The 27,183-nt window shown below is 41.1% G+C and overlaps 1 protein-coding gene across 1 annotated transcript in view; it reads right to left on the minus strand.

The window, feature by feature from the left end:
• The window catches only part of LOC111974350 (kalirin-like), a 334,940-nt gene that overhangs the window by 14,535 nt on the left and 293,222 nt on the right, over nucleotides 1-27,183 (minus strand). The window contains 16 exon segments of the mRNA XM_070447056.1: nucleotides 9,837-9,999; nucleotides 10,270-10,297; nucleotides 11,978-12,037; nucleotides 16,018-16,153; nucleotides 17,753-18,006; nucleotides 18,454-18,695; nucleotides 19,526-19,697; nucleotides 19,914-20,099; nucleotides 21,825-21,902; nucleotides 22,143-22,193; nucleotides 22,338-22,430; nucleotides 22,549-22,635; nucleotides 23,187-23,256; nucleotides 23,779-23,882; nucleotides 24,594-24,660; nucleotides 25,000-25,118. Coding sequence (XP_070303157.1) covers nucleotides 9,837-9,999; nucleotides 10,270-10,297; nucleotides 11,978-12,037; nucleotides 16,018-16,153; nucleotides 17,753-18,006; nucleotides 18,454-18,695; nucleotides 19,526-19,697; nucleotides 19,914-20,099; nucleotides 21,825-21,902; nucleotides 22,143-22,193; nucleotides 22,338-22,430; nucleotides 22,549-22,635; nucleotides 23,187-23,256; nucleotides 23,779-23,882; nucleotides 24,594-24,660; nucleotides 25,000-25,118 — 1,910 coding nt within the window.

Consider the following 27,183-nt stretch of genomic DNA (forward strand, 5'->3'; position numbering starts at 1 on the left):
CTCCAGGGTGATACCGACCAACTCCATTACGCAGTCATTAAATAATAAGTTTGATTGTTGAAGAAATCTAAAAGTCTCTCTTTTCATTGCAATAATTCACAACAATTTGGCGACAGGATGGATGATAAACTTCATTCTCTGATTGTCCCAGTGAAATCCAGGTTAACCGGGCACGGGGAGTTGCATTAGAATCAACCAGGGGAAAGCCACTCTCCACTATTGTAGCAGATCGGACCCCACCTGGCTGGAGTGGTCAGCTGAATGGATACATAATTTCAAAACAGAATTAGAATAAGGGTGAGACTGGTTTCTTTCAATAATTGAACTTGAATGTGCACAGAATTAATAGCACTAATTAGACATTAACTGAACATAAGTGATGAAAATAAATAAATAATATAAAAAATAAAAAAATCCCCTGTTGAGGGTACGCTGGGGCTGGTTGAATGTTAAACTCATCGTCATTCACATCCAGTAAGATATGGATCTGTCGCACTTCCTACGCCTTCCACTAGATGTCAACAGTCAGTAGAACGTGGAATGAAGCCTCTAGTGTGATGTGGACGGGATGCACTTATTGAGTCAGTGGTCTGGCCAGAATGCTAGTTCCTCGCCATGCGTTTTATTACTCTGTAGACAAAAACGAATGCTCCGGTTGGAACGTTATTGGATATATATGATATCAACATCCTGGAGATTGATTCTCTACTTAATTTGACCAGTTTACTCCGACCTGGAATATAACTTAAGTTTTCGTCTGAGTTCGCCTGGACGCGCCAGCGTGGACATGTGAACTAAACGTGCTAGCAAAAAGTAGCTAATTGACACTAGTAATGGACATATCAAACAAAACAACGATTTATTGTGAACTAGGATTCCTGCACTGCATTCTGATGAAAGATCATCAAAGGGAATATTTATGATGTAATTTCGTATTTCTGTTGACTCCAACATAGCGGAGAAATGTTGTGTATTTCTGAGCGCCGTCTCAGATTATGCATGGTATGCTTTTCCGTAAAGTAAAAAAAAAATCTGACACAGCGGTTGCATTAAGAACAAGTGTATCTTTAATTATATGTAAAACATGTATCTTTCATCAAAGTTTATGATGAGTATTTCTGTTATTTGACGTGGCTCTCTGTAATTACTCCGATATTTTGGAGGCATTTCTGAACATGGCGCCAATGTAAACCGAGATTTGTGTATATAAATATGCACATTATCGAACAAAACATAAATGATTATTGTGTAACATGATGTCCTATGAGTGTCATCTGATGAACATTATCAAAGGTTTAGTGATTCATTTTTATCTCTATTTCTGCTTTTGTGACTATCTTTGGGGAAAAATGGCTGTGTTTTTTTGATTTGGTGGTGATCTAACATAAATATATGTTGTGTTTTCGCTGTAAAACATTTTAAAAAATCGGACACGATGGGGTAGATTAACAAGATGTTTATCTTTCATTTGCTGGTATTGGACATATTTCAAAAAGAATATTTTTGAATTTCGCGGAATGTTGTGGTGTTCCGCTAGCGGAATTCCTGGCTGAGAAAGGTTAAACAGCTTGGAAAATTCCAGAAAATTATGTCATGGCTTAGGAGCTCAGATATGCTAACTGACATAATTTGAGTCAATTAGAGGTGTACCGGTGGATGTATTTCAGGGCCTACCTTCAAACTCAGTGCCTCTTTACTTGACATCATGGGAAAATCTAAATAAATCAGCCAGAACCTCAGAAAAAAATGGTAGACCTCTACAAGTCTGGTTCATCCTTGGGAGCAATTTCCAAATGCTTGAAAGGTACCACGTTCATCTGTACAAACAATAGTAATATGCAAGTAATATGCAATATAAACACCATGGACCACGCAGCCATCATACCGCTCAGGAAGGAGACACGTTCTGTCCTAGAGATGAACGTACTTTGGTGCAAAAGTGCAAATTCAAATCGCAGAACAACAGCAAAGGACCTTGTGAAGATGCTGGAGGAAACTGGCACAAAAGTATCTATATCCACAGTAAAACGTCCTATATCGACATAACCTGAAAGGCCGCTCACGCAAGAAGAATCCACTGCTCCAAAACCACCATAAAAAACCAGACTACGGTTTGCAACTGCACATGGGGACAAAATCGTACTCTTTTGGAGAAATCTCATCTGGTCTGATGAAACAAAAACTGTTTTGGTCATAATGACTATCGTTATGTTTGGAGGAAAAAGGGGAGGCTTGCAAGCCCAAGAAAACCATCCCAACCGTGAAGCACGGGTGGCAGCATCATGTTGTGGGTGTGCTTTGCTGCAGGAGGGACTGGTGCACTCTCACAAATAAAAGGCATCATGAGGAGGGAAAATATGTGGATATATTGAAGCAACATCGCCAGGAAGTTAAAGCTTGGTCGCCAAATGGCTCTTCCAAATGGACAATGACCCCAAGCATACTTCCAAAGTTGTGGCAAAATATCTTAAGGACAACAAAGTCAAGGTATTTGAGTGGCCATACAAAGCCCTGACCTCAATCCTATAGAAAATTTGTGGGCAGAACTGAAAAAGCGTGTGCGAGCAAGGGGCCTACAAACCTGACTCAGTTACACCAGCTCTGTCAGGAGGAGTGGGCCAAATTTTCACGCAACTTATTGTGGGAAGCTTGTGGAAGGCTACCCGAAACGTTTGACCCAAGTTTAAACAATTTAATGGCAATGCTACCAAATACTATTTGAGTGTATGTAAACGTCTGACCCACTGGGAATGTGATGAAAGAAATAAAAGCAGAAACTAATCATACTCTCTACTATTATTCTGACATTTCACATTCTTAAAATAAAGTGGTGATCCTAACTGACCTAAGACAGGGAATTTTTACTAGGATTAAATGTCAGGAATTGTGAAAAACTGAGTTTAAAAGTAGGAGTTGCTATATTTGAATTAAAACCTTTTTCCATAAAGTTAGAGCGAATTAAGATGGAATCTTGACGTAACTTATAACGTCGTACAAAGCATAGGGTTTCCATCAAACTACAGTAAGTATCATTGTGGAGCAAATGTGATAGTAAAATCATTTAAATATGTCGCTTGAGAAAAGATCATCTGCTTTTATTACAAGGCGTAAGATCGGTTTTAAGTCAATGAATGTCGATTTAACTCATTGACTGCTAATCTATTCCTTTTGCGCATGTGAGAATCTCTGCGGAGACACGCATGGACCTGTAGGGCTATTTATGGAAATTGTGTGTTATTATGTGCCAGATGTTAAGACTACAAACCATTGTAATTGGGTTATTTGTGGGATTTATTTGTCATTTCAATAGCATTGGGTCTATGATAGACTAAAATATGGGATTCTGATTGTAATTCAAGTATTGGTATGTTTTGCTGGACAGATACTGCGCCAGTGTTTGTTGAAGATATAAACTGAACGTTTTAACAGCTGCTTAGTTCAAATTGAAAGGCTAATTTATTTCAATATAAATAGCGAGGCGATTTCAATGTAATACGTTGTCTGTTGCCTAAATAGTCTCCTGGATAACATATTGAGAATGGAGTCGTATTTAAATAACTGAATCAAATAAGGACAGTTACCTACATCTAATGAATTCTAATAATTGTATTTTTTCTCCCTTTTTTCTTATGGATAAGACTGATATATTAATACATTTGGCGCATTATAATGTTACTTTTAAAGTCTTGGACATTTCATAAGTAGGAAGCCGAAAGAAAGAGATAATTGTCAAGTTTGTTTTTAACTTACGATAGCAGGTAAGTGCAGAACGTTGTTTGAGAATGGGTTATATTTTTCCTACTGGTAAGAACAGAAGAGTTAGTCGTGCTCGCTGGGCTATATCGGGCTGTAAGGATTCAGTGGGACATTTGCGGTAGAGGTCTGAATAGTTGAATCGGAAACGTTCTGTGATAATTTCAGATTACTGTTGCTGGGTTTTATAGTTTAGATAATAATCAGTGAATTTGAGCAGAAAGTTAATGTATCCTAACATTATAATCTGTTTCCATTATATAGAACAGTGTCCAGTCATTAAGTGGATTGCAGGTTAGTTTTGACTATTGCGCTGATGAGACAGCACCAATTTTTTTGAAGGTTCTAGATTTGTTAAACAACAGCTTTATATGTTTACTAAATTAATGCAACAGGTTGAAACGATTAGATTACCAGCAAGGATCACTGATTCCTTACGCTGAGACATTGACACATTTGCGACAGAAAAAGTATTACATTTAAACAGGTTACAGGAAACATCTCAGGCGAAACAGCTATTCCATATGTTGCTGGACATTGGTCTAGTAATGACACCAGGATCATTTTACTCTGTTATGGGGAAAAAGAGACCAGTCATATAATATAATATGGGAGTGAATCGTTTGACTCGCTGGCGAGATACATGTTGCGGTTCTGGGGTTTCATTGTCTCTCCTTGAAATGTTTCCCGGGCCTATGTCTTGGGGAGAGCAGTGAGTGAGATTGAGGCCAAAAACGACCAAATTAAATTAAATAAGGCCTGGCCATTTGTGTGTTTTTACCTTAAGGTTTGCAAATCCCACACACACAAACACACTTGTTATGACTGTTTGTTGGTGTTTTTAAAATACTATGTTTGATTTTATGTAAGTGTACTATTTCATTTGGTTTAGTGAGTTTTCCATTTGTCTTCGTGCCATTTATCTTAAAAGGGGCACACACAGACATTGAATTCTGAAGTTTTCCTTTTCAGAGTTTTAATTGAACACGTGAATTATTTTCATAGGACATTTACTGGAAACCTGGACGAAATGAATGAAATGTTTGAATGTTTCTTATTAATTAGGCTCTAATATAGTAAGAAACACTTCTTTGAAGAGTTTGTATGACCTCTGACCTCTGTCCTGACTTTCCTGTGTGGTTTGATCACTCTCACTGGAAAGCCATTTGGATAATGAATTTAAGGTCATTTGTAATACTGATTTGAAGGTCATTTGTAATATTGATAATTATGATATAGTTTATAGTTCTTAGTCATATTTGTGATTTGGACCAATGTGAAGGAGAGCCTTTGACTAAGGGTAGGCTGTCTTAAGCTATTTTCCTATGACCATATGGGTAACTTTTTGTTCTTTATGGAGTTAAGGGTAGTGTTTCTATGTTCTATTTTATTTGACTAGTAGTAGTGTTTTTATTTGACACATTACTCACATGGGGGCGGTAACAGTCCTCTGAGGTTTGGATTGAAGTTTACACACCTGGAGTAATATGTGAAGGAGTGTATTGTTGTGTTGTTTGTTCTGTTCTGTTTTCATACAAATCTCACCAATTAGGTCTGTGGATTGTTGGGATTTCTCCCGGTGGGTTATAGGTCAAACTTCCTGATCCTGTGGCTCTAAGATGAAGTTGACAGTGTGATGGGAGAATAAGCCAATTTGAAAATAAATAATTCAATAGAATGTGTTATTCTATTTGACTCATGTTCAGACATTGGTTTAAGAATAATTGGTAAAAGTAATAATTTATCATATAGTCAATGCTTGTCTGGATTTCCTGAATCAAAAATGAACTGAACTAAACTATTATTCTGATCTGTCCTCCTTGAGTTATCATGAAATGTACGTAAGTCTGTGTCTTAATGCATGGAAGAGATAATTGGACCGAACAGTGAGTTTACCTCAAAACCCCTAGTTGACTGAAGAAAAGCGGGAAAAAGCGTTCAATACGGCCCTGTCCGCACCACTTCTACCGAGAGCCCTGAATCCCGAGCCAGTACCCTGTTTGCAGCGTCCAATCGAGCTATCAACTGCTTTCTCTCTCATGTCTTTTCTTCTCAGGAGTGTGACAGGAGTCCACATGGAGGGAGCATGGGGAGAAATCTGTTCCAAACTTCTCTTATGTTGCTGGTATACTGGTTGACAAGACATAATGCGTGGTAAAGGTGGTGGCGGCTCAGGTGAGACATTGAAATGGGACATTATCATGGGTCATCCACTTTGAACTGTAAATCTGAAGACGCCAGAAGAATCAGTGCCTGGGGGGGGGGGGGGGGGTCAGGTTGATTGTAGAGGTCTACACATTACAATAAAATTATAGTAAATTTAGATTAAGAATGCATTAGGACACTGATCTGTAATTATAATCATGAAAGTTAAAACTAGAATTATAGTATAATTATACTGTACGTTAATATAAATGTACATTCTGCCAGTGTTGATGTGTGTTAAATTGAGGGTTTTTGACTGAGTGATGGGACTCATTTAAATCACTGAGCAATGTCATTGTAATTTGGGTTAGATAATTAAATGGGTTTTGATTATGATTTGGAAACTGAATTATTTTTTAAATTGAAGGACTGATTTGAGTTTAGTATGTTAATAACTATACGAGTGAAGCAATTAATGTTTTATGGATTGATGGTTTTGATTGTTGTTGTGTACTAAAGATMTTGACACTATTCTCAGCATGCCCTGGTGAATGGAGAGGGTGAACTCTGATCCGAAGAGTGAAACTGATCCTAATCTATTTGATCTATAGGCATTGCCTTATAAATAGTGGAATCATGATGCTTGTTTTGGGTCATGTTCATTAGGCACCAACGGAATACATTTAACTTAAACGAGGAGTCACTACCTGGATTTGTCCAACAAGATATGCTAATTTTAGTTTCTGGGATGGAAATAGTTATTTCCACCATGCTGATCCATTGGAGTGTGATAGATAACTAAAGCTTATTTTATTCAACTCCATTGTTGCATGCACTTAATTATGCATTAAATATTAGCTTTTCACGTTCAACAAGCTAATATATAACAATTTGGGGTCACTTAGAAATTTCCTTGTTTTTGAAAGAAAATCAAACATTAAAATGTTGTCCATTAAAATAACATTAAATGGATCAGAAATACAGTGTAGACATTGTTAATGTTGTAAACGACCATTGTAGCTGGAAATGACTGATTTTTAATTGAATATCTACAGAGGTGTACAGAGGCCCATTATCAGCAACCATCACTCCTTTGTTCCAATGGCATGTTGTTTTATCTAATCCAAGTTTATCATTTTAAAAGACTAATTGATCGTTAGAAAACCCTTTTGCAATTATGTTAGCACAGCTGAAAACTGTTGTCCTGATTAAAGAAGCAATAAAACTGGCCTTCTTTAGACTAGTTGAGTATCTGGAGCATCAGCATTTGTGGATTCGATTACAGGCTCAAAATGGCCAGAAACAAAGACTTTCTTCTGAAACTCYTCAGCCTATTCTTGTTCTGAGAAATGAAGGTTATTCCATGTGAGAAATTGCCAAGAAACTTAAGATCTCGTACAATGCTGTGTACTACTCCCTTCACAGAKCAGCGCAAACTGGCTCTATCCAAATTAGAAAGAGGAGTGAGAGGRCCCGGAGCACAACTGAGCAAGAGGACAAGTACATTAGTGTCTAGTTTGAAAAACAGATGCCTCACAAGTCCTCAACTGGCAGGTTCATTAAATAGTACCCGCAAAACACCAGTCTCAACGTCAACAGTGAAGAGGCAACTCCGGGATGCTTGCCTTCTAGGCAGAGTTCCTCTATCCGGTGCCTGTGTTCTTTTAATCCCATCTTAATCGTTTATTTTTATTGGTTGTCCTAGATATGGCTTTTTTTTGCAACTTTGCCTAGAACGCCAGCATCCCAGAGTCGCCTCATCACTGTTGCCGTTGAGACAGTAATTAAATAATAAGGTTTGATTGTTTTGAAGAAATCTAAAAGTCTCTCCTTTTTGATTACAATAATTCCACCACACTTGTTGCAAACAAATCAAATCTAATTTTATCYGTCGCATACACATATTTAGCAGATGTTATTGCGGGTGTAGCGAAATGCTGGTAGATATTGAAGACTTGCGTAAAGAACCTCACTAAAGATGGCAGCGATGGGATTGAACCCAAGCCTCCGTAAAGACTGSAGCCTTAATATAGCGCCTTAGAACGCCCTGCCATGCTACCCAGCTCTAAAAGGTTGCATGTTTTGGAATATGTTTTATTCTGTACAGGCTTCCTTCTTTTCACTCTGTCAATTAGGTAAGTATTATGGAGTACAGTGCATTCGGAAAGCATTCCGACCCCTTTTTCCACATTTTGTTACCTTACGGCCTTATTCTAAAATTGATGAATTTTTTTTTTTTTGTCACCTTCCTGACCAAGGCCCTTCTCCCTCAATTGCTCAGTTTGGCCGAGCGGCCAGCTCTAGGAAGAGTCTTGGTGGTTCTAAACTTCCTCCATTTAAGAATGATGGAAGGCCACTGTGATCTTGTGGCTCTTCAATGCTGCAGAACTGTTTTGTGCCTCGACACAATTCTGTCTCAGAGCTCTACGGACAATTCCTTCGACTTCATTGCTTAGTTTTTGCTCTGACATACACTGTCAACTGTGGGACCTMATACAGACAGGTGTGTGCCTTTCCAAATCATGTTCAATCCATTGAATTTACCACAGGTGGACTCCAATCAAGCTTTAGAAACATCAAGGATGATCAATAGAAACAGGAGGCAACCGATCTCAATTTCGAYTCTCATAGCAAAAGATCTGAATACTTATTTAAATAAGGTATATAGTTTTTTCTCGCTTTGTCATTATGTGGTATTGTGTGTAGATTGATGAGGATTTTTTTTAGTTAATGCATTTTAGTTTAAGGCTGTAATGTAACAAAATGTGGAAAAAGTAATGTCTGAATACTTTCCGAATGCACTGTAACTACAATGTTGTTGATTCATCCTCAGTTTTCTCCTACTGTATCACAGCCATTCAACTTAAAGMCACCACTGGCCTCATGCTGAAATCCCTGAGCGGTTTCCTTCCTCTCTGGCAACTAAGTTAGGAACGATGCCTGTATCTTTATAGTAACTGGGTGTATTGATACACCATCCATTTTCTTTTACCCATCTACTAATAGGTGCCCTTCTTCTTTGCAGGGCATTGGAAAATCTCTCTGGTCTTTGTGGTCGAATTTGTGTTTGAAATTCACTGCTCGACAGAGGGACCTTACAGATAATTGTATCTGTGGGGTACAGAGATGAGGTAGTCATTACAAAATCATGTAAAACACTGTTATTGCACACACAGTGAGTCCATACAACTTATTATGTGACTTGTTAAGCACATTTGTACTCTTGAATTTATTTAGGCTTGCCATAACAAAGGGGTTGAATACTTATTGACTCAAGACATTTCAGCTTTTAATTTTTACTTAATTTGTAATTCCACTTTGACATTATGGGGTATTGCGTGTACGTCAGTGACCCCAAAAATCTAAATTTAATCAATTTTAAATTCAGGCTCAAGCACAACAAAATGTGGAAAAAGTCAAGGAGTGTGAATACTTTCTGAAGGCACTGTATATTCATTTGTGGAAGTCCATCATCCATTMCGTATTATATGTTACGAATTGGAATTTGTTGTGGCTAACATTAACTAGACTAGGTGTTAAGGGTTAAGGTTCAGTTAAAGGGTTATGGTTAGGAGTTAGGTTAAAGGGTTGGGGAAGGGTTAGCTAACATGCGAAGTAGTTGCAAAGTAGATAAAAAAAATAGTAAGTAGTTGAAAAGTTGCTAGAATTGTCCATGATGAGTTTCGAACGCTCAACCTTTTGGTTGCTGCACATTCGTGTTATACCCTCGACCAACCACCTTTTTAGTTTTTGCATTAAGTAACCTTCTATCTTATGTAACCACACCAAACGTAACATACAGTATCATACTGATTTGAGTATCTTTACTATGTTACGTTTAGTATATGAGACAAAACTGTACAGGAGGGCAGCTCCCCAGGAACAGAGTTGGAGATCAGATCTAGAACTTCTAACTAGAAACCTTATAGTCCATTTACCTAATGTTGATAGTGAACCGACAGTTGTTGACTACCGGGCTCTGATCGGGTCCTTTCAGAGTGATGTTGGGTTTGGGACGTCCACACACTTTACAGCACAAGACCACCGTCTCCCCAAATGCACACGTCACATCAGCTAGTGGTATCAGGAATTCTGGAGCCACTAAATACATTCACACACAGTGTCAACTAACCACACCACATTATTCTAACAGCAAATATACACTACATCCTAAATGGCACACTATATAGAGCACTACTTTTGACCAGGGCCCATGGAGCTCTGGTCAAAAGTAYTGCACTATTAGGGAACTGGGTGACATTTGAGAGACAACCAGACTCAGGATCCATGACATATCAGTAATTAAGTGATTGATCTCACTCTTAAGCATTGAAATGCAGGTGCTTATGTTCTGATAGTTAATCATCTTACCTTCTTGTATAAAATTGGGGTTCATTATCTGCAAAGAAAAGGTACGGCCGTTAGGCAATATGAATGAACTAATGTTCTTGTTTGGAATACGCACCGTTTTGCTTATTCAAAATGAAACAAATGAAAAGTGAATATATACATACCTCAGAGAGTTCTGTGTTACAGTTGTGTACAACCATTTAAACATTATTTGCAATATAGGCTACTGTACTAGGGCATCGTACCCCACATTTATTTGTGACATTTAGGCATACTATGCCTTTAAAAATCTRCAAAACCCATTTGAACGAAACCCATAATAGAAATATTGTTCGCAATAAAAAAACAGCATGGGATGCAAAAGAAGATAGGTCAGGAGTAGTAACATGTTTCAAGGGGTTTGTTGAGAGGCTTTTTTCACATTCATGAACCTATTCCAAGGTAGGAACACTAGGTTGCAGTAATGCTCCATGGAAACCACACTGCTACACAAGAAGAGAACGTGTGGATGCTTGAGATCAGACAAGTGGCACATGCAGCACCTACTTAATATCACTTAAACTGGTTTAGGGATATAATGACATGTAATAGGAACAATTGTATTGAAAATCAAAAAGGGTGGACATCTTTACGACACACCTGCTGATAGGTCAAGTCTGTTAAAGGCAAAGGAGGATGCTTTTCCAATACAATGACCACGAACTGGAGCTGAGGAGGAACTAGAGCATTTTCAATAGTAATATGTGTCATTTAGCAACTTACTGTTGGTTGTGCGTGTATCTATTTTTAATATGGGTTGCCCCTGAAGGAATTGAACCAGACATGCTCTACCAACTGAGCCACACAGCACAAGCTTTAGAGGGGAGCAAGCTGGTTTAGTTTATTAGGATCCCAATTAGTTGTTGCTCATGCAGCAGCTACTGTTCCTGGGGGTCCACAGGCTGTAGAGGAGTTACAATTATGCAGGTGAGCACAAGACGTTGAAAATACATATTTTCAACGTCTTTTCAACCAAAAAGACGCATTTTAAATGTTTTTCTTTTGCTCATGTGTTTCAGGGGTGTAATCACTAGGAACCAAACGGAACAAAACGGTGACGGACCTACCTGACTTTGTCCAATAGAAATTCTTGTTTTCGTTGAAAAACATCTTCCGTTTGGAGTAAACGGTTTCTGTTGCAATACGCWTGACTAATGATTACACCCCAGGTGCTTATCTGATGTATTAATATWGTGCACCAATCAGTGGCTAATACATTTACAAACTCCACCCATGGCCTCTGAGGCTGGATCCAGAAAATGCTATCAGATAAGGAGCAGGAACAAAAATTGGTTCCTGTTCAGGATAAAACCATACTTCTATGGGTACATTTTCAAAATGGCCGCCAGTCCACCCATTGCATAACCATTGACTTGGATGGGAATGTCTGTTCTAGTGATTATATTTCTATGGATGAAACCTCTGTAGCTAGTGCAACAATATGTGGAACCTGGTGTTTTGGGAGAATGCTCCTGACCACAGTGGAAACCCCTAAGATGCTCTGTGTAGTTTCCTCTTGCTAATATGCAGACTTCCCTACGAGCAAAAGACGTTGAAAAGACGTTACAAATACGTATTTTTGGTAGAAAAATATGTTGAAAAGACATTTTCAACTTCTTGTGCTCACTGGGTTAGCTACAGAAACTCAACTGGGCAGCATGCATGACGGCAGATCAGCGTGTACTACTACCTCCATGCTAGTTTTGGGGAGTTCATCATCGCAATCTGACTCCTCTGAGCTGTTTGACTCCTGCGGTGTGGGATGAGAGAAAGCAAAATTAGAGAGGTTACAAAGGCCTGGGGTCCCCAAGCTAGAGGCATGGTCAGGGCACATATTCATAAAGTGTCTCAGAGTATGAGTGCTGATGTAGGATCTGTCCATACAATCTTATTCATTATGATCGAAAAGTCAAAACTGATACTAGCTCAGTCAGCACTTCCACTCAGAGAAGCTTTCTGAATGTGGGCTAAGGATTCTTTGTAGGCTATTATACAACGAGTGGGTRTAATCCTGAATGCCGATTGGTTAAAACCGCATTACAGCTGGTGTCTATTCCACAAGTTACCACCGGACTAAATCTATGACTTAAAATGCCTATTTACTCTGTTCCATCTGACTGTGCAATCCACTGTTCCATCAGCCCAGCCAAGCAATTTACAAACCTGATCTCCACTATAAAAAGCATCTAGACATMATCTCACATTTCTTTTAGACTAACATTTAGTTATCAACAGCAGAGATTTGTATAAAACTTGCTGTCGGTTTCTCCGACATTTGCAACATTGTTTCAATATTCAACTTCAATCTCCAGCTGTCTCATAGTAATGAGCTCGTAATGAACGGGAGTCAGGACGAGACAGACAGGCAGCGTTTCTCAGCCAGTCGAAATCATGAATCGGCTGGCATTATTTTTATGGATATATACAAAGAAATGTAAACTGAAAAAAGGTACAACAAAACGAAGTGCAGCTAGTTTGCAGTCTTTCCAGCTTCAGTTTGAAGTAATTGTGTTAGCTGTGTTGTTGGCTAGATCCTCTGAACAACAGTGTCCTGACGAGAGAGCACATTTTCTATGCCAGGCAAAATCTCGCCTCATTAGCTCATTGTTTTGGGTGTATACAAATATTGGACAGCTGGAGATCGAATTTGAATATTGAAACAATATCGGTCTGTCGGTCTGACAGCAAGGTTTACAAATAGCTACCTTGCTGTTATTCTAGCTGCACTTTTTGATGTGACTGTAAATTAGCTGTAGTTGTCTCCCTAGCAAGTAAGGGATGAGAATGTTGCCAGCCAGTATGGCAATGGAACATTTAGAACGAACGACTGGGTCGCGTCCATACTGTACATACAGAACAAAAAGACTGAACGACTGAACGTCTCTAGCAAACGAACTGATAGAACAAACGAACGACCAGCCGGTATGGGTAGCAATCCTAGATTTGTGTCAGGACTATGTCTTGTGGAAGTATGAAATAGTATGAATAAATTCTTCAAAGTAAAATTTTTTATGAAAATATGTCAATCATTATTTGAATATGTTGGTAACCTGTTGTATAAAAGTGATAATGCCAGAGAATAGGATATATTGGCACCCGTGCCAATATATTCTCCAAACACCAGCTTCTAGGGGCATTATCACTTAATTGTGTATGGGTTGTTGATATGGGATTTGTGCTTACTAGTAAATATAGTGCTAAAGACAGAGAATATGTCTTGTGCTGAATTCCAAAGTCATCCCATAGCCCATACTCCCCAAGCATTCCTGTATATCTGAAAGGATTGGATACATACACCTACAGTGCAAGGTAACTAATTGTTTTACCTTGGATGGCCTATGGGGATAAGGGCTAGAGGTCCAATCCAGCATATAGTATGTGGGAAGGCTTGAATGTAAGAAAATAKAGAGTGYATCTGCAACGTAGAGTTGCTTGGGWATAACTGAGCCTATTGGAGGTAAATGTATCAATATATACATATTGGATGAGCTGGAAAATGTAGCTACATTAAATCATAGACATTATAGAGCTGACACCATGCAATCTAACAAGATAATTAACAACACACTAAAGCAGACAAGTAATTCTATGTGTAGGTCTCTTTTTCAGTTAATATTTGATGTTGGGAGTGTAGGGGTAGTGCCATAAATATTAAAACAACCCATGACGAGAACAAACTTGCAAGCAAACTTAGTGATTTTTTGAATGGTCATAATTGTCAAATTAATATAATGTACTCTAACATGCTTAAGACGATAGCTGGATTGGCAGACTTAGCATAGCATCATTTGGAATTGATATGGGTTTACTTTGAAATGCACTGATACTGTATATTGATACAGAAAGATAATGTAATGTACAGTGCATTTGGAAAGTATTCAAACCCCTTGATTATTTCCYCATTTTGTTACGTTACAGCCTTATTCTAAAATGTTTTAAATWGTTTTTTTTCTCATCAATCTACACACAACACCCCATAATGACAAAGCAAAAACAGGTTTTTAGAAATGTTTGCACAAAGAAATATAACATTTACATAAGTATTTCAGACCCTTTACTCAGTACTTTGTTGAAGCACCTTTGGCAGCGATTACAGCCTCGAGTCTTCTTGGGTATGATGCTACAATCTTGGCACACCTGTATTTGGGGAGTTTCTCAAATCTCTGTCAGGTTGGATTGGGAGCGTCGCTGCACAGCTTTTTTCAGGTCTATCCAGAGATGTTCGATCGGCGTTTAAGTCTGGGCTCTGGCTGGCCACTAAAGGACATTCAGAGACTTGTCCTGAAGCCACTCCTGGTTATCTTGGATGTGTGCTTAGGGTCGTTGTCCTGTTGGAAGGTGAACCTTCGCCTCCAGTCTGAGGTCCTGACGCTCTTGAGCAGGTTTTCATCAAGGACTCTCTGTACTTTGCTCCGTTCATCTTTCCCTCGATCCTGACTAGTCTCCCAGTCCCTGCTGCTGAAAAACATCCCCACAGCATGATGCTGCCACCACCATGCTTCACCGTAGGGATGGTGCCAGGTTTCTTCCAGACATGATGTTTGGCATTCAGGCCAAAGAGTTCAATCTTGGTTTCATCAGACTAAAGAATCTTGTTTCTCATGGTCTGAGTCCTTTAGGTGCCTTTTGGCAAACTCCAAGTGTTGTCATGTGCCTTTTACTGAAGAGTGGACTCCGTCTGGCCACTCTACCATAAAGGCCTGATTGGTGGAGAGCTGCAGAGATGGGAGAACCTTCCAGACGGACAACCATCTCCACAGAGAAACTCTAGTCTGTCAGAGTGACCATCTGGTTTATGGTCACCTCCCTGACCAAGGCCCTTCTCCCCCGATTGCTCAGTTTGACCGTTCAGCCAGCTGTAGGAAGAGTCTGGTGGTTCCAAACTTCTTCCATTTAAGAATGATGGATGCCACTGTGTTTCTTGGGGACCTTCAATGCTGCAAACATGTTTTGGTCCCTTCCCCAGATCTGTGCCTACACAATCCTGTCTCGAAGCTCTACGACAATTCCTTCGACCTCATGGCTTGTTTTTGCTCTGACATGCACTGTCAACGTGGACCTTACAGTATATAGACAGGTGTGTGCCTTTCCAAATCATGTCCAATCAATTGAATTTACCAATCAAGTCGTAGAAACATCTCAAGGATGATCAATGGAAACAGGATGCACCTGAGCTCAATTTCGAGTCCCATAGCAAAGGGTCTGAATACTGAAGGTATGTTTTTTTTATATACATTTGCAAAGATTTCAAAAAAACAGTTTTTCGCTTTGTCCTTATGGGGTATTGTGTGTAGAGTGATGATTCACTGTATAGTGAGATCCAGTTTCAGTGTGTTTCAATTTAACAGCCAAGTGAACAGCTTACAAATACCGTCATGCTAAACCCATACTCTGGAATGAGGACTTTCATTTAGGAGATAGCTTCATGGGTTCCAGGACATATGTTATCAAAATGGTGGTTTCACAGTGGTATTAATGTAAACAAAAGTTGTTAATTTGAACAAAAACCAAAGTTAGCTTAATCAAAACCAAAACTACCACAATTCACAGACAAGAAGTCACTTGACTCATTAGTGTCATGCARAAGGGGGAGTCAAACCAAAGTGAGAGCAGACAGTGCAGTTAGATTATCATGTTTAAGTGTTGGGAGATTATTAACATCACGGCACACAGGTGAGGGATTGGCAGCCAGGGTCATAGAACTCCATCTCCGTTCGCCTGCTTACTCACTTCGACAGTGACCTTGGTGCRGAGAATCTCCTTGGGCTTACGGAGTCCATTCTCAACCTTTGCATCACCACCCTTGCCATTGATATCCTTTTCTGTCCGCTTTCTCGAGCGCAGGGTATTCCATGAAAGAGATTTCCTGTTGTGCCAAGAAATGTACCAGTCAAATCCAGGCTTATTCACAGTGAGGGGAGAGGAGGTGCAGGGGGGATTGAGTGGGGGCTAGCCAACTTTATTGAAAGAAAAGAAAATCAAAGAGTGAGATCAAGAGAAAGCTAAAGAAAGAAAGAGAGACAGAAATGTACCTTTTTTGTAACAGAAAAAAAAGAAAAAAAAGCTAATGTTCATATTTGTATCACTGTATATTATAAATGTAGACACACAAGACGGACAAGCTTTTAAATGTGACTTCTCCATACGCTACCATACCTTGATTCTCTTACACCATAGTGGACAATTTGTGTCAAAGCAGCATAGTTTGTTGCYTCTGACCAACCATTCAATGGCTCTACTTTGTCATGAGATTTTCAATGATGCTGCTTTGTACACAACCAACTTTTGTCGAGGACCGGTGTGGTTAGTACAAAATTWAAATAAGACTACGTCAACAAAACGGGTAAAAATAAACAAATCATATAGAAAGTGAATAAAATGCTGTTGAAATACTCCTAACGTCTTCACTCCTTTATGTAGATCCCAGAAGTGGTGTTTGTGTTTTGTCAATGTATTTATACACCACCGGGACATYTCCATGAGAATGATGATCACTTTAATAAAGCCCATGATTTAGAAACGGTCCATCATTGGGAAGAAATGGATGGCAAGCCACAATTAAACTAGATAGAGATCTTTACAAATGAAAATCAACATTATAAAATAACTGGTAACTGATTTCACTATTCATTTTATCCTCAATGTGAGATAAGAATGGAATCTAGGTCTAATGCTGTAAGAGCAATGGTCAGCGGAGAAAGGTGCAGTTGGACTGCAGAGTTTAGCAATATTAACAATGTCACTGATATTCTTCTTACGCAAACAAGTTAAACTTGTTGCCTTGCAAATGCATGCTTATGTCAACATTGTATTTTACATATTTAAAATGCATTTAAAATGTTTAGTTACACTACAAGTACAATGACTAACATTGTGACTATCATTATATTGCACAACCTGCCTTCATTAATAATGGATTCTCTTAAATAGTGCAAAATACTTCATACAGGAATGTACTGAAGAGAGTGCATCAGTAACAAACCAAATTAACGTTTACAGTAAACCGCCAACATATCTGATAATAACAAAATAAAAGTTCTAAAAATAAAATAAAAACACAATCTGTACAKATTGCCATAGACAATAACAAACTTTCTCCACTTTGAGAAATAGGCCTCAGTCCATCAGGCCTTTTTTCTTTTTTAAACGTGTAAAGAAAAAAACGATGTTAGAAACAGAAATAAAAGTCCAGACCAGTCATTGATGTAAGATTATCTCTGTGCGTCTTCTCTACGTGAAGCCATGATTCTCTAAAGTCCTTTAGCTCTTTTCAGAGAATTATTTAATAAGCTTTTACATATATTAACAACAAAAAAAGGGAGAAAACATGACCCCTGTGTAGTCCAACATTTCCGAGTTAGTTCCCATTAAGGGGGTTGGGGGTAGGGATTGGAGCAGACAACTTTCACCTCATCCAATCAGAGCAGCTCCGTGGGTGTGGTGGCAGGGCTTACGGGACACTTACTTGATGCTTGCGTCAGCAGCACTGTCTTTGAGCGTTTTAGTGAGGGGTCCCAGGATGTGGCCTGGGATCCAGCCCTCGGCTGCAGGAGACTGGCTGTTGGCAGACCGGTAAACTAGGTACATGTTCTGCTGGTTGGTGGCCATGATCTGCACCATCTCGCCCTGGATCACACAGATCTCATTCTCCTTCAGTGCACTGTAGTCCTGAGTCACCATCATTGTGGAGGACATGCCATTACATCCGCCGTCGTGCTGCTGGGGTGGGGAGGATGGGGAGGGGTGGGGAGGTACAGGAAGGAAGATGATTATATTATGACAGTGGAAATCACAGCACTGATACAAACCTGTAAACACATTCAAATAACGATCCTTTCAAAAGGGCCTGAGTCATCACATACAGTACAGTACATCGAGTCAGTTCCTTAACTCTGACTTCAGTTCTTCTTGTCAGCAAGTTTGAACACGTCGTCTCCTGCTGAAACGCAGTAAAACTAGGCCAGCCTTCAGAACTAATAATAGCCTGAATTCACACCTGCAATGTTCCAACCTCCTTAGTTCTGCAGTGCTAGAGTTCTGAGGGGGGGAGGGGGGTAACGCTAAGACCTGGGTGTGTCCTGGCAATTGGCATTGGACAGAACTGAACTAGACTGGAGTGATCTGGACTGATGTGGTCTGGACTAGATTTAACTAGACTGGACTCACCCTGGTGGAGTCGTAGCTTTCGCTGTGTTTCGTGGGGTCGAAGCAGGGGCTACCGTTGGAGGTAGATAGCTCGAGAGGGGTGGGGGTCCGCCCCGGTCCCGCCAGGGGTGGCTTCTCTGCCCCCACAGAGGAGGAGGAGAGRGGCCTACTGTTGCAACTAGGGGGCCGGCTGCCCGATGGGTTTCTGGTGAGGGAGTGAGAACTACCCTTCTCCTTCTGGTACTCAATAGGAGACTGCAGGGCTGTGGAGATAGTCAATTGTTACACACACTAGTCAACGGCAGATAAGCCACATAATACCTGTGTATTCTGTGTCAGACAGATGAGGACCATGATAGAGGTGAAAATGACATAGTATTACTCTGTGTTGAGGCTGTAGTTATGATTAAACAGGTTTTGATCAAGCTAGGGTTGCAAAATTCAAGTACATTTCCCAAATTTTTCAGGTTTTCCAGAATTCTTGGTTGGAAGATTACCTGAATCAGAAGTGAATGAGCATGAATTCTGGAATACTCCTACTTGGATTTCTTGAAATTCTTCTGGGAATCTTGGAAAAATTACTAGAATCTTGCAACCCTAGAGCTGGCTAATGACAGTAGAGGTGTTTGATGGCAAGCGGTACCGGAGTGCCAAGTCTAGGACAAAAAGGCTTCTCAACAGTTTTTACCCCCAAGCCATAAGACTCCTGAACAGGTAATCAAATGGCTACCCGGACTATTTGCATTGTGTGCCCCCCCCTCCCCAACCCCTCTGTTTACGCTGCTGCTACTCTCTGTTCATCATATATGCATAGTCATTTTAACTATACATTCATGTACATACTACATCAATCAGCCTGACTAACCGGTGTCTGTATGTAGCCTCACTACTTTCATAGCCTCGCTACTGTATATAGCCTGTCTTTTTACTGTTGTTTTATTTCTTTACCTACCTATTGTTCACCTAATACCTTTTTTGCACTATTGGTTACAGCCTGTAAGTAAGCATTTCACTGTAAGGTCTACACCTGTTGTATTCGGTGCACGTGACAAATACATTTTGATTTGATTTGTCAGACAGGARGTTCTCTCACCAGACAGGAAGTTGCTCTGGGCATCAAGGACCTGGCTGACATGTTGGACCCACACCTGCTTAATGTCCAGGTTGGCTGCCTGCAGGGTGAAGCGCTCAGCCGACCCTCGACACGACAGCACAAACTTACACGGGTCATTGTCCACATGCTCCTCCAAGCCCAGGTAGCTCACCTGTTACAATGAAACAAGCATGCTAACCCATCAATGCACAAATCATTATCAACGCAAAAATAGGAAATAGGAAATAGTTTTCAGGACAGCTCTATTAGGAGAAGGTACTGATCTAGGCCTTTTAATCATAATGAATAAGTGGGGTCAGCACTCTGAGACGCTTTGTGAATGTGGGCCCTGATCTTATTGATTGTGGTCGTGGTTGACGTTATTCACCTTGATGCTCTTCTTGAACTGGTAGCCCGGCGTGGACGAGCCCTTGCGGAGGAGCTCGCTGAAGATGACGATCTGCTCAAACAGGAAGACCCTGCGCTCCTTGCTGCGCGACAGAACGCCCGTATCCTGCTCTGTCACGAAGAATGTTTCCTGCTGCAGCAGCTTACCCTGGCTGGTCAGCTTACCCTGGGGGACGGAACAGGAACACACACGTGCAAACACACACACACACACACGCACAGGTTCAGTTATGACTGGTAGGCCTGATCACCGACAACGATGAAACAGCTTAATGGGAGGAGGTCATAGAACTGGCAATSTGGTGCCAGGACAACAACCTCTCCCTCAATGTGAGCAAGACAAAGGAGCTGATCGTGGACTACAGGAAAAGGCGGGCCAAAAAGGCGGGCCGAACAGGCCCCCATTAACATTGACGGGGCTGTAGAGGAGCGGGTCGAGAGTTTCAAGTTCCTTGGTGTCAACATCACTAACAAACTATCATGGTCCAAACACACCAAGACAGTTGTGAAGAGTGCACTACAACACATTTTCCCCCTCAGGAGACTGAAAAGATTTGGCATGGGTCCCCAGATCCTCAAAAAGTTATACAGCTGCACCATCGAGAGCATCCTGACGGGTTGCATCACCACCTGGTATGTTAACTGCTCAACATCTGACCGTAAGGCGCTACAGATGGTAGTGCGCACGGCCCAGTACATCACTGGGGTCAAGCTTCCTGCCATCCAGGACCTATATAATAGGTGGTGTTAGAGGAAAGCCCATAATATTTAAGTCACCCAAGTCATAGACTGTTTTCTCTGTTCTCACACAGCAAGCGCCCCGGAGCGCCAAGTCTAGGACCAAAAGGCTCCTAAATGACTCTACCCCCAAGCCATAAGACTGCTGAACAATTAATCAAATGGCCACCGGGCTATTTACATTGCCCCCCCCCCCCCCCCCCCATTTATTTTGTACACTGCTGCTACTCGCTCTTTATTATTTATGCATAGTCACTTTACCCCTAACAACATGTACATTACCTCAACCAACCTGCACCCCCGAACACTGACTCGGTACCCCTGTATATAGCCTCGTTATTGTTATTTTATTGTGTTAATTTTCATAATTCTTTTACTTTAGTTTATTTAATAAATATTTCCTTAACTCTTTTTGAACTGCACTGTTGGTTAAGGGCTTGTAAGTAAGCATTTCATGGTAAGGTCTACACTTGTTGTATTCGGCGCATGTGACAAATAAAGTTTGATTTGATTTGACTCGACGTCTAACAACGCTGGAGAATAAAGCAGAGTCGGCCATCCCCCCCCAGTCTGTCTGTCAACACAGGGGTATTACACGGTCCATCAGCCCCTTCTCTCCTCACCAGGTCATAAAGGTAACAGCAGACACTTGGTCTGAGACCAGGGTTGCGTCTCAAACGGCACCCATATAGGGCTCTGGTCAAAAGTAGTGCACTATATAGGGAATAGGGTGCCATTTGGGACGTAGCCCAGGCCATTGTCAAACAGTGCTTTAATCTCCCTACTGTTACAGCAGGCAAGGCAAATCCTTGCTTATCTTAGAGGTCAGAGATTTCATTTAGTCTTGAGTGTCGTCAAAGTGACTTTCACTATGGCTGTGGAGGAACAAACAGACTAAGCCCTGACCTGTTTGTCCAATAAAACAGATAATACAGCTTAGTACATATTTCTAATTGTTCACAAGCTGGGCATGGATTGAAACAAACCTAAAATCACAGCGCTAACTTCCTGTACACGTATGACATAACAAATCACATCGCGCTGTTTTCTATTTAATGTAAACGCCTTTATTGACTCCCTGGGAAACAGTGYCAATTGCTACTGAGTGGAATATCCTGGCTAAATAAATACAGGACATGGAAATGTACAGTACCTCATAGCCTTGTAGTCTGCCAAGATTCATCATGTCATTGCACAGCTTGGGGACCTGGGACATTAAACCAACTGCTTTCTGTAAACACATTAAGAATGGTGTGAGCATTGAAGTAGATATAGCCATGATGATGGATACACAACACAACAACTAAGGTTACAAATGTCCAGTAACTTTCCCAAAAGCCTAAGCTTTCCGGACATCCTGGTTGAAAGTTTCCTGGAATCAGGAAGATTTCAGAATTTTTCCCTACAAGTATTTTGGGAAACCCTAAACAACACATACTGTATAGCTTCAATCGCAAATCGTTTCTGTTACCTCCAACTCTTGGCAATCTAGTCCTGCTTTGGAACTATACTTCAAGAAGTCCTGAAGAACGATACAAATAAAAAGAGTTAAGTAATTAATAGGGCATCAATAAAAATAATGGAACGTTTGGTGTAAATCGAGTATATCTAAGACTTGCATGTTACAGGGTTCCTTGTAGGCTGGAGTTGAGAATGTTAGCCTTACCTTTAYAAGTAGCTGATACTTGGTAATTCTCTGAATTGGCTTTATGAGAAAGTCACTTATGCCCAGTCTTGAACTGATCTCTTGCTGTAGGCCCTAAAGTAGAATTAGATGCAAATAGGATTTGGCTTATTTATAATGCAAAAAWATYTATATTTTATGCAAAGCCGTTCTCAGACTGCTCAAGAATTCTCAGAAGTGTGGTATAGCTCACCTCGAAAAATGAGTCGTACTCAGCGACGATAAATTCAGACTTGGGCTTGTTCTGGCAGTAAACCACATACATGTYTAGTCGCCTCTCCTGTTCAAAAGGAGCCACAGTATTAGTATATTTATTTTCCAGTTCTATGGTTGAAAATGTCTGAATAATACTTTTAAACCTCAGTATGTCGCCCATGGTTGTTAAATGTTTTGGTCGTCACCCATGGTTGTTAAATGTTTTGGTCTCACCATGGTTGTTAAATGTTTTGGTCGTCACCCATGGTTGTTGAATGTTTTGGTCGTCACCCGTGGTTGTTGATGTTTTGGTCGTCACCCGTGGTTGTTGAATGTTTTGGTCGTCACCCGTGGTTGTTGAATGTTTTGGTCGTCACCCGTGGTTGTTGAATGTTTTGGTCGTCACCCGTGGTTGTTGAATGTTTTGGTCGTCACCCATGGTTGTTAAATGTTTTTGGTCGTCACCCGTGGTTCTTGAATGTTTTGGTCGTCACCCGTGGTTGTTGAATGTTTTGGTCGTCACCCATGGTTGTTAAATGTTTTGGTCGTCACCCATGGTTGTTAAATGTGTCTAACTTGAAGTTCTACAACACCCATCATCTCACCCTGACAACAAATGGGACACAAGTCACGTACATGTTTTATGAAAAGCTCAGGAAGGTGCTCGTTGTCTTCAAGACATTTCTCCAGCTCACCGACAAAAAAACTGTGGGAGGAAACATTCTCTCAATCACTGTGTATGGTTATGAGACAAGCCAAAATAGTGGTATATTCTACTACATGCCTAAGTTTGGTCTTCTACCAGGGGTTCCCAACATTTATCCCCACACTACCTTTTTCACATTTGAAAAATCCCCAGCTTGATTTTGTTTAATTTGAGGAAAATTTACAAAATGTTGTTTTGAAGCACATTTCCTGCAATTGGACAAAGCTTAACAATACTCATGAAATCTTTTCGGCAGGATATTTAATGATAATAATAATAAATAAGGAAATTAAAGTCTAGATCCGATTTCCCACAATTGTTATTCAACTACCAAATATGTTATGTCATATTATGATAATTTATATGAACCCTCAATTGAATTACAAATATTCTCCTTTACAAAAAGTGATTTGATCAATTGATAGCAACAGATWCACATTGAGGTCAAAAGTAGTGCACTACGTAGGGAATAGGGTGGCATTTTGCACACAGACACAATCAGCAGACTGGAAAATGACTTACTCTCTGTGCCAGTCGTAGATCTGGTGAATATTCCCAAAAACCATTTTGTCTTTTCCTTTCATATCTTCAGGGACTCCCTTCTCCTCCATCTTCTTCATGAACTCCTACAAGGGGGGAAAAAATGATAATCTGACCGAATTTAGGTCGTGGACTTGACATGACTCGTCAAGGGAAACATGAGAGTCCGACAATAATCAGCAGTGTAAAACTATCATGTGGTGGAAAAAGAGAATAGGATWACTACATATGGTTGAATACATGGGRTGCATCCCAAACGGCACCATATTCCGTAATTAGTGCACTACATTTGACCAGGGCCTATAGTGCACTATATAGGGAATATGTTGTCATTTGGGACACAGCCCTGGACGTGAGAAAACCCCTATGCCCTTATCTCACTATGTAAGACAAAACCATACTCAAATGAGGTTTTCTGAACTGCACATAAATATGGTCATAAGTCAGAGAGCTTCTCTGTGACTTTGACATGATTACCAAAGGACACAATGCAAATAGGACGACAACAAGGACACAGCCTGGCTGCTATTCCAACACCAAACACTTGGATACGTTCCAAATAGCACCCTAATCCCTATATAGTGGCCCATAGGGCTCTGGTCAAATGTAGTGCACTAAATAGYGAATGGGGTGCCATTTGGGACGCATACCTTGGAGATTTATCTTTTAAAACTAGAGCAGTGACTGGTCACATTCTCCACTGTTACTAGGACACCACTGTTGCCTCTCTCTCACGCTCCTTCCACACTTTCGAGGCTGAATAGCCCCCTGCTAGAACGAGATTGTGCTCAACTCACCTCTACTACAATCCCCAAATCCTTGACATAGTCCTTCTCCGTCTGTACCAGCTCATTGAGGACAAACCTGAGGACAAGGACAAGTGTGTTCAGTGACCTGAATACACACAGGAGGCAGCATTTCTCTGCAGAATGAACCACCTCTAAATACAGTAATGCTACAAACAAAGGGACTTTAACTTGGGAGTGTCAAGAGAGGCAAGGGCCCTAGTTTGTGTGCCACATTCTCCAACTTTCTCTCGAAGTGTGCACTTGAACACTSCCCTTCATGGACTTAAAACCATTGCATTGGTGTAATCACTGGCTGGAGGGAGTTTCCACCATTGTTAAATCCATGATGGGGAGTGCGCAAATGCACACTTTGGGAATTGGGAGTCAGCCAGAGGTTTAGCTACATGTGTCATACATGCGTCCACGCAGAGCTTTGGCCTTCTGCTCCAGTTCAGGGTTCCTGGGCAGGGCTGGGCTGGTCTGTTCTGGAGGAGTCAAATTGGTGAAGCTGGGATAGGCACCTGGCTCCAGATTCTGACAAGGGAGAAGAGAGAGAGGATATGAAGCCAGGGCTCAGAGGTCAGAGGTTATAGTCACACAGTCCACTGCTGTGACTCAGGGAGAGGGAACTGATGAGGAGATCACTCTGCTTTAATGAGCTACATAATAAGTCTATGCATCTCAAAAACAGTGTTCGATTGWATTGTGCTCTTTTGGAAATGGCTCCACGTGCACAAAGCTGAAAGAGAGTTGATCAAAACATTGTCAAATTAACAAACATTTGGCCTCCCGAGTGGTGCAGTGGTCTAAGGCGCTGCATCGCAGTGCTAGCTGTGCCACTAGAGATTCTGGGTTCGAGTCCAGGCTCTGTCGCAGCCGGCGGCGACCGGGAGACCCATGGGACGGCGCACAATTGACCCAGCGTCGTCCGGGTTACGGGAGGGTTTGGCCAGCAGTGATGTCCTGTGGCGGGCCGGGCGCAGTGCACACTGACACGGTTGCCAGGTGTACGGTGTTTCCTCCGACACATTGGTGCAGCTGGCTTCCGGGTTAAGTGGGCATTGTGTCAAGAAGCAGTACGGCTTGGTTGTGTTTCGGAGAACCTTTGCCTCTCCCGAGTCTGTACMGGAGCTGCAGCGATGAGACAAGACTGTAACTACTAATTGGATACCACGAAATTGGGGAGAAAAAGGGGTCAACATTTTTTCAAATAATAAGTTTATGAACATTCACAAGGAAGCTACTGTGCGCATTAGATACTCGGAAACGTATCACACGATCTTTCACCTGACGCCATACTACTTAATCTGTTTTATCTTATCTGTTTGTGGCAAGAGAGGCTGAGTCCCAAATAGCACCCTCTTCTCTATGCCCTATGGGCCCTGGTCAAAAGTAGTGCACTAGACAGGGAATAGGGTGCTATTTGAGACGCGGCCTCTGTTCTATCAACCACATTGAGAGAGGAAGCTATGTGTTAACTGTCCTGCGTGATAACATGAACATCGGATGTGCATCTCAAAATGGTGGCTCCCAGTCAGCATGACATGGTTGGTTAGTGGTTAGCCTTTGAGAAGCGGAAGTTGGAGTGAGTAGATGACGTCAAGAGAAACAGAGGGTTAGTTTAGATGGTTAAGAGATTGTCACCGACTGTTAGCAGTGTGCAAAGAGTGTAGAAATTGCTCAATGCCATTTTGTATTGCATTCACCTTAGCACTTACCATCTTAGTTTGGACCAACTTTTCTATTGCACTGACAAGATCCGCAGCGCTGGGGACATCGGCYGWGCCCTGACGCGCAGTATGCAATGCGGAGGACTGTAAGGCACGGTTTGGGAGGAAGGGAGTGTTAGTAGCAGGGAGGAGGAGAAAGGGAACAGGGACAGGGAGACAAAGGTAGTTATTAGTCAGGACCTTTGAGCAGCTACAAAAGGCAAGCTTTCGTGGAGAAATGTGAGGTGCTATTGGAATTATACACGAGCTACATCAGTAAGTAGTAGGCCAGAGACAATTTAGTGCCAAAGCATGCGTCCCAAATTATAGTGCACTAGTTTTGACCAGAGGCCCTTGGTCAAAAACAGTGCACTACAAACGGAATAGGATGCCATTCGGGACACAGACAGTGTGGTGTGATCTTGTATATAGAGTCAAGTGAGAGAGTGAAAGTGAAACAGTGCAGCAGTGTGTTAGTTAGGTCAAACACAGTGCAGCAGCTCTTCCAGCTGTAAACCAAGCCAGTGTACATAATGCCTCACATTGATCAGGGCACAGCAGACACAGACTCTGCTGTAGACACATCTGGTAGTTTGTGGCATAGTGTTGTACTGTACATATAGACAGCAGAGGGGAGGGTGCTGCAGGTGGACACGTCTTATGAGCCTGTGCTGAATGACATAACAGATTTTCTGCGACCAATAAGGTGCTTGAACACAAGTCCATTAACCGAAGGGAAGATATTCCTTTTTACATTTTTTTGTTATATTTTCTTGTTGTTGCTAAGGTTGCATTCCAAAGGGCACCCTATTCCCTACATAGTGCAATACTTTTGACCAGAGCATAACAGGGTGCCATTTTGGACGCATCTAGAAGTTACTCCAGAGTGA

The sequence above is a fragment of the Salvelinus sp. IW2-2015 genome, linkage group LG2 (genome assembly GCF_002910315.2).
Source record: "Salvelinus sp. IW2-2015 linkage group LG2, ASM291031v2, whole genome shotgun sequence".
Classification (NCBI taxonomy): domain Eukaryota; kingdom Metazoa; phylum Chordata; class Actinopteri; order Salmoniformes; family Salmonidae; genus Salvelinus; species Salvelinus sp. IW2-2015.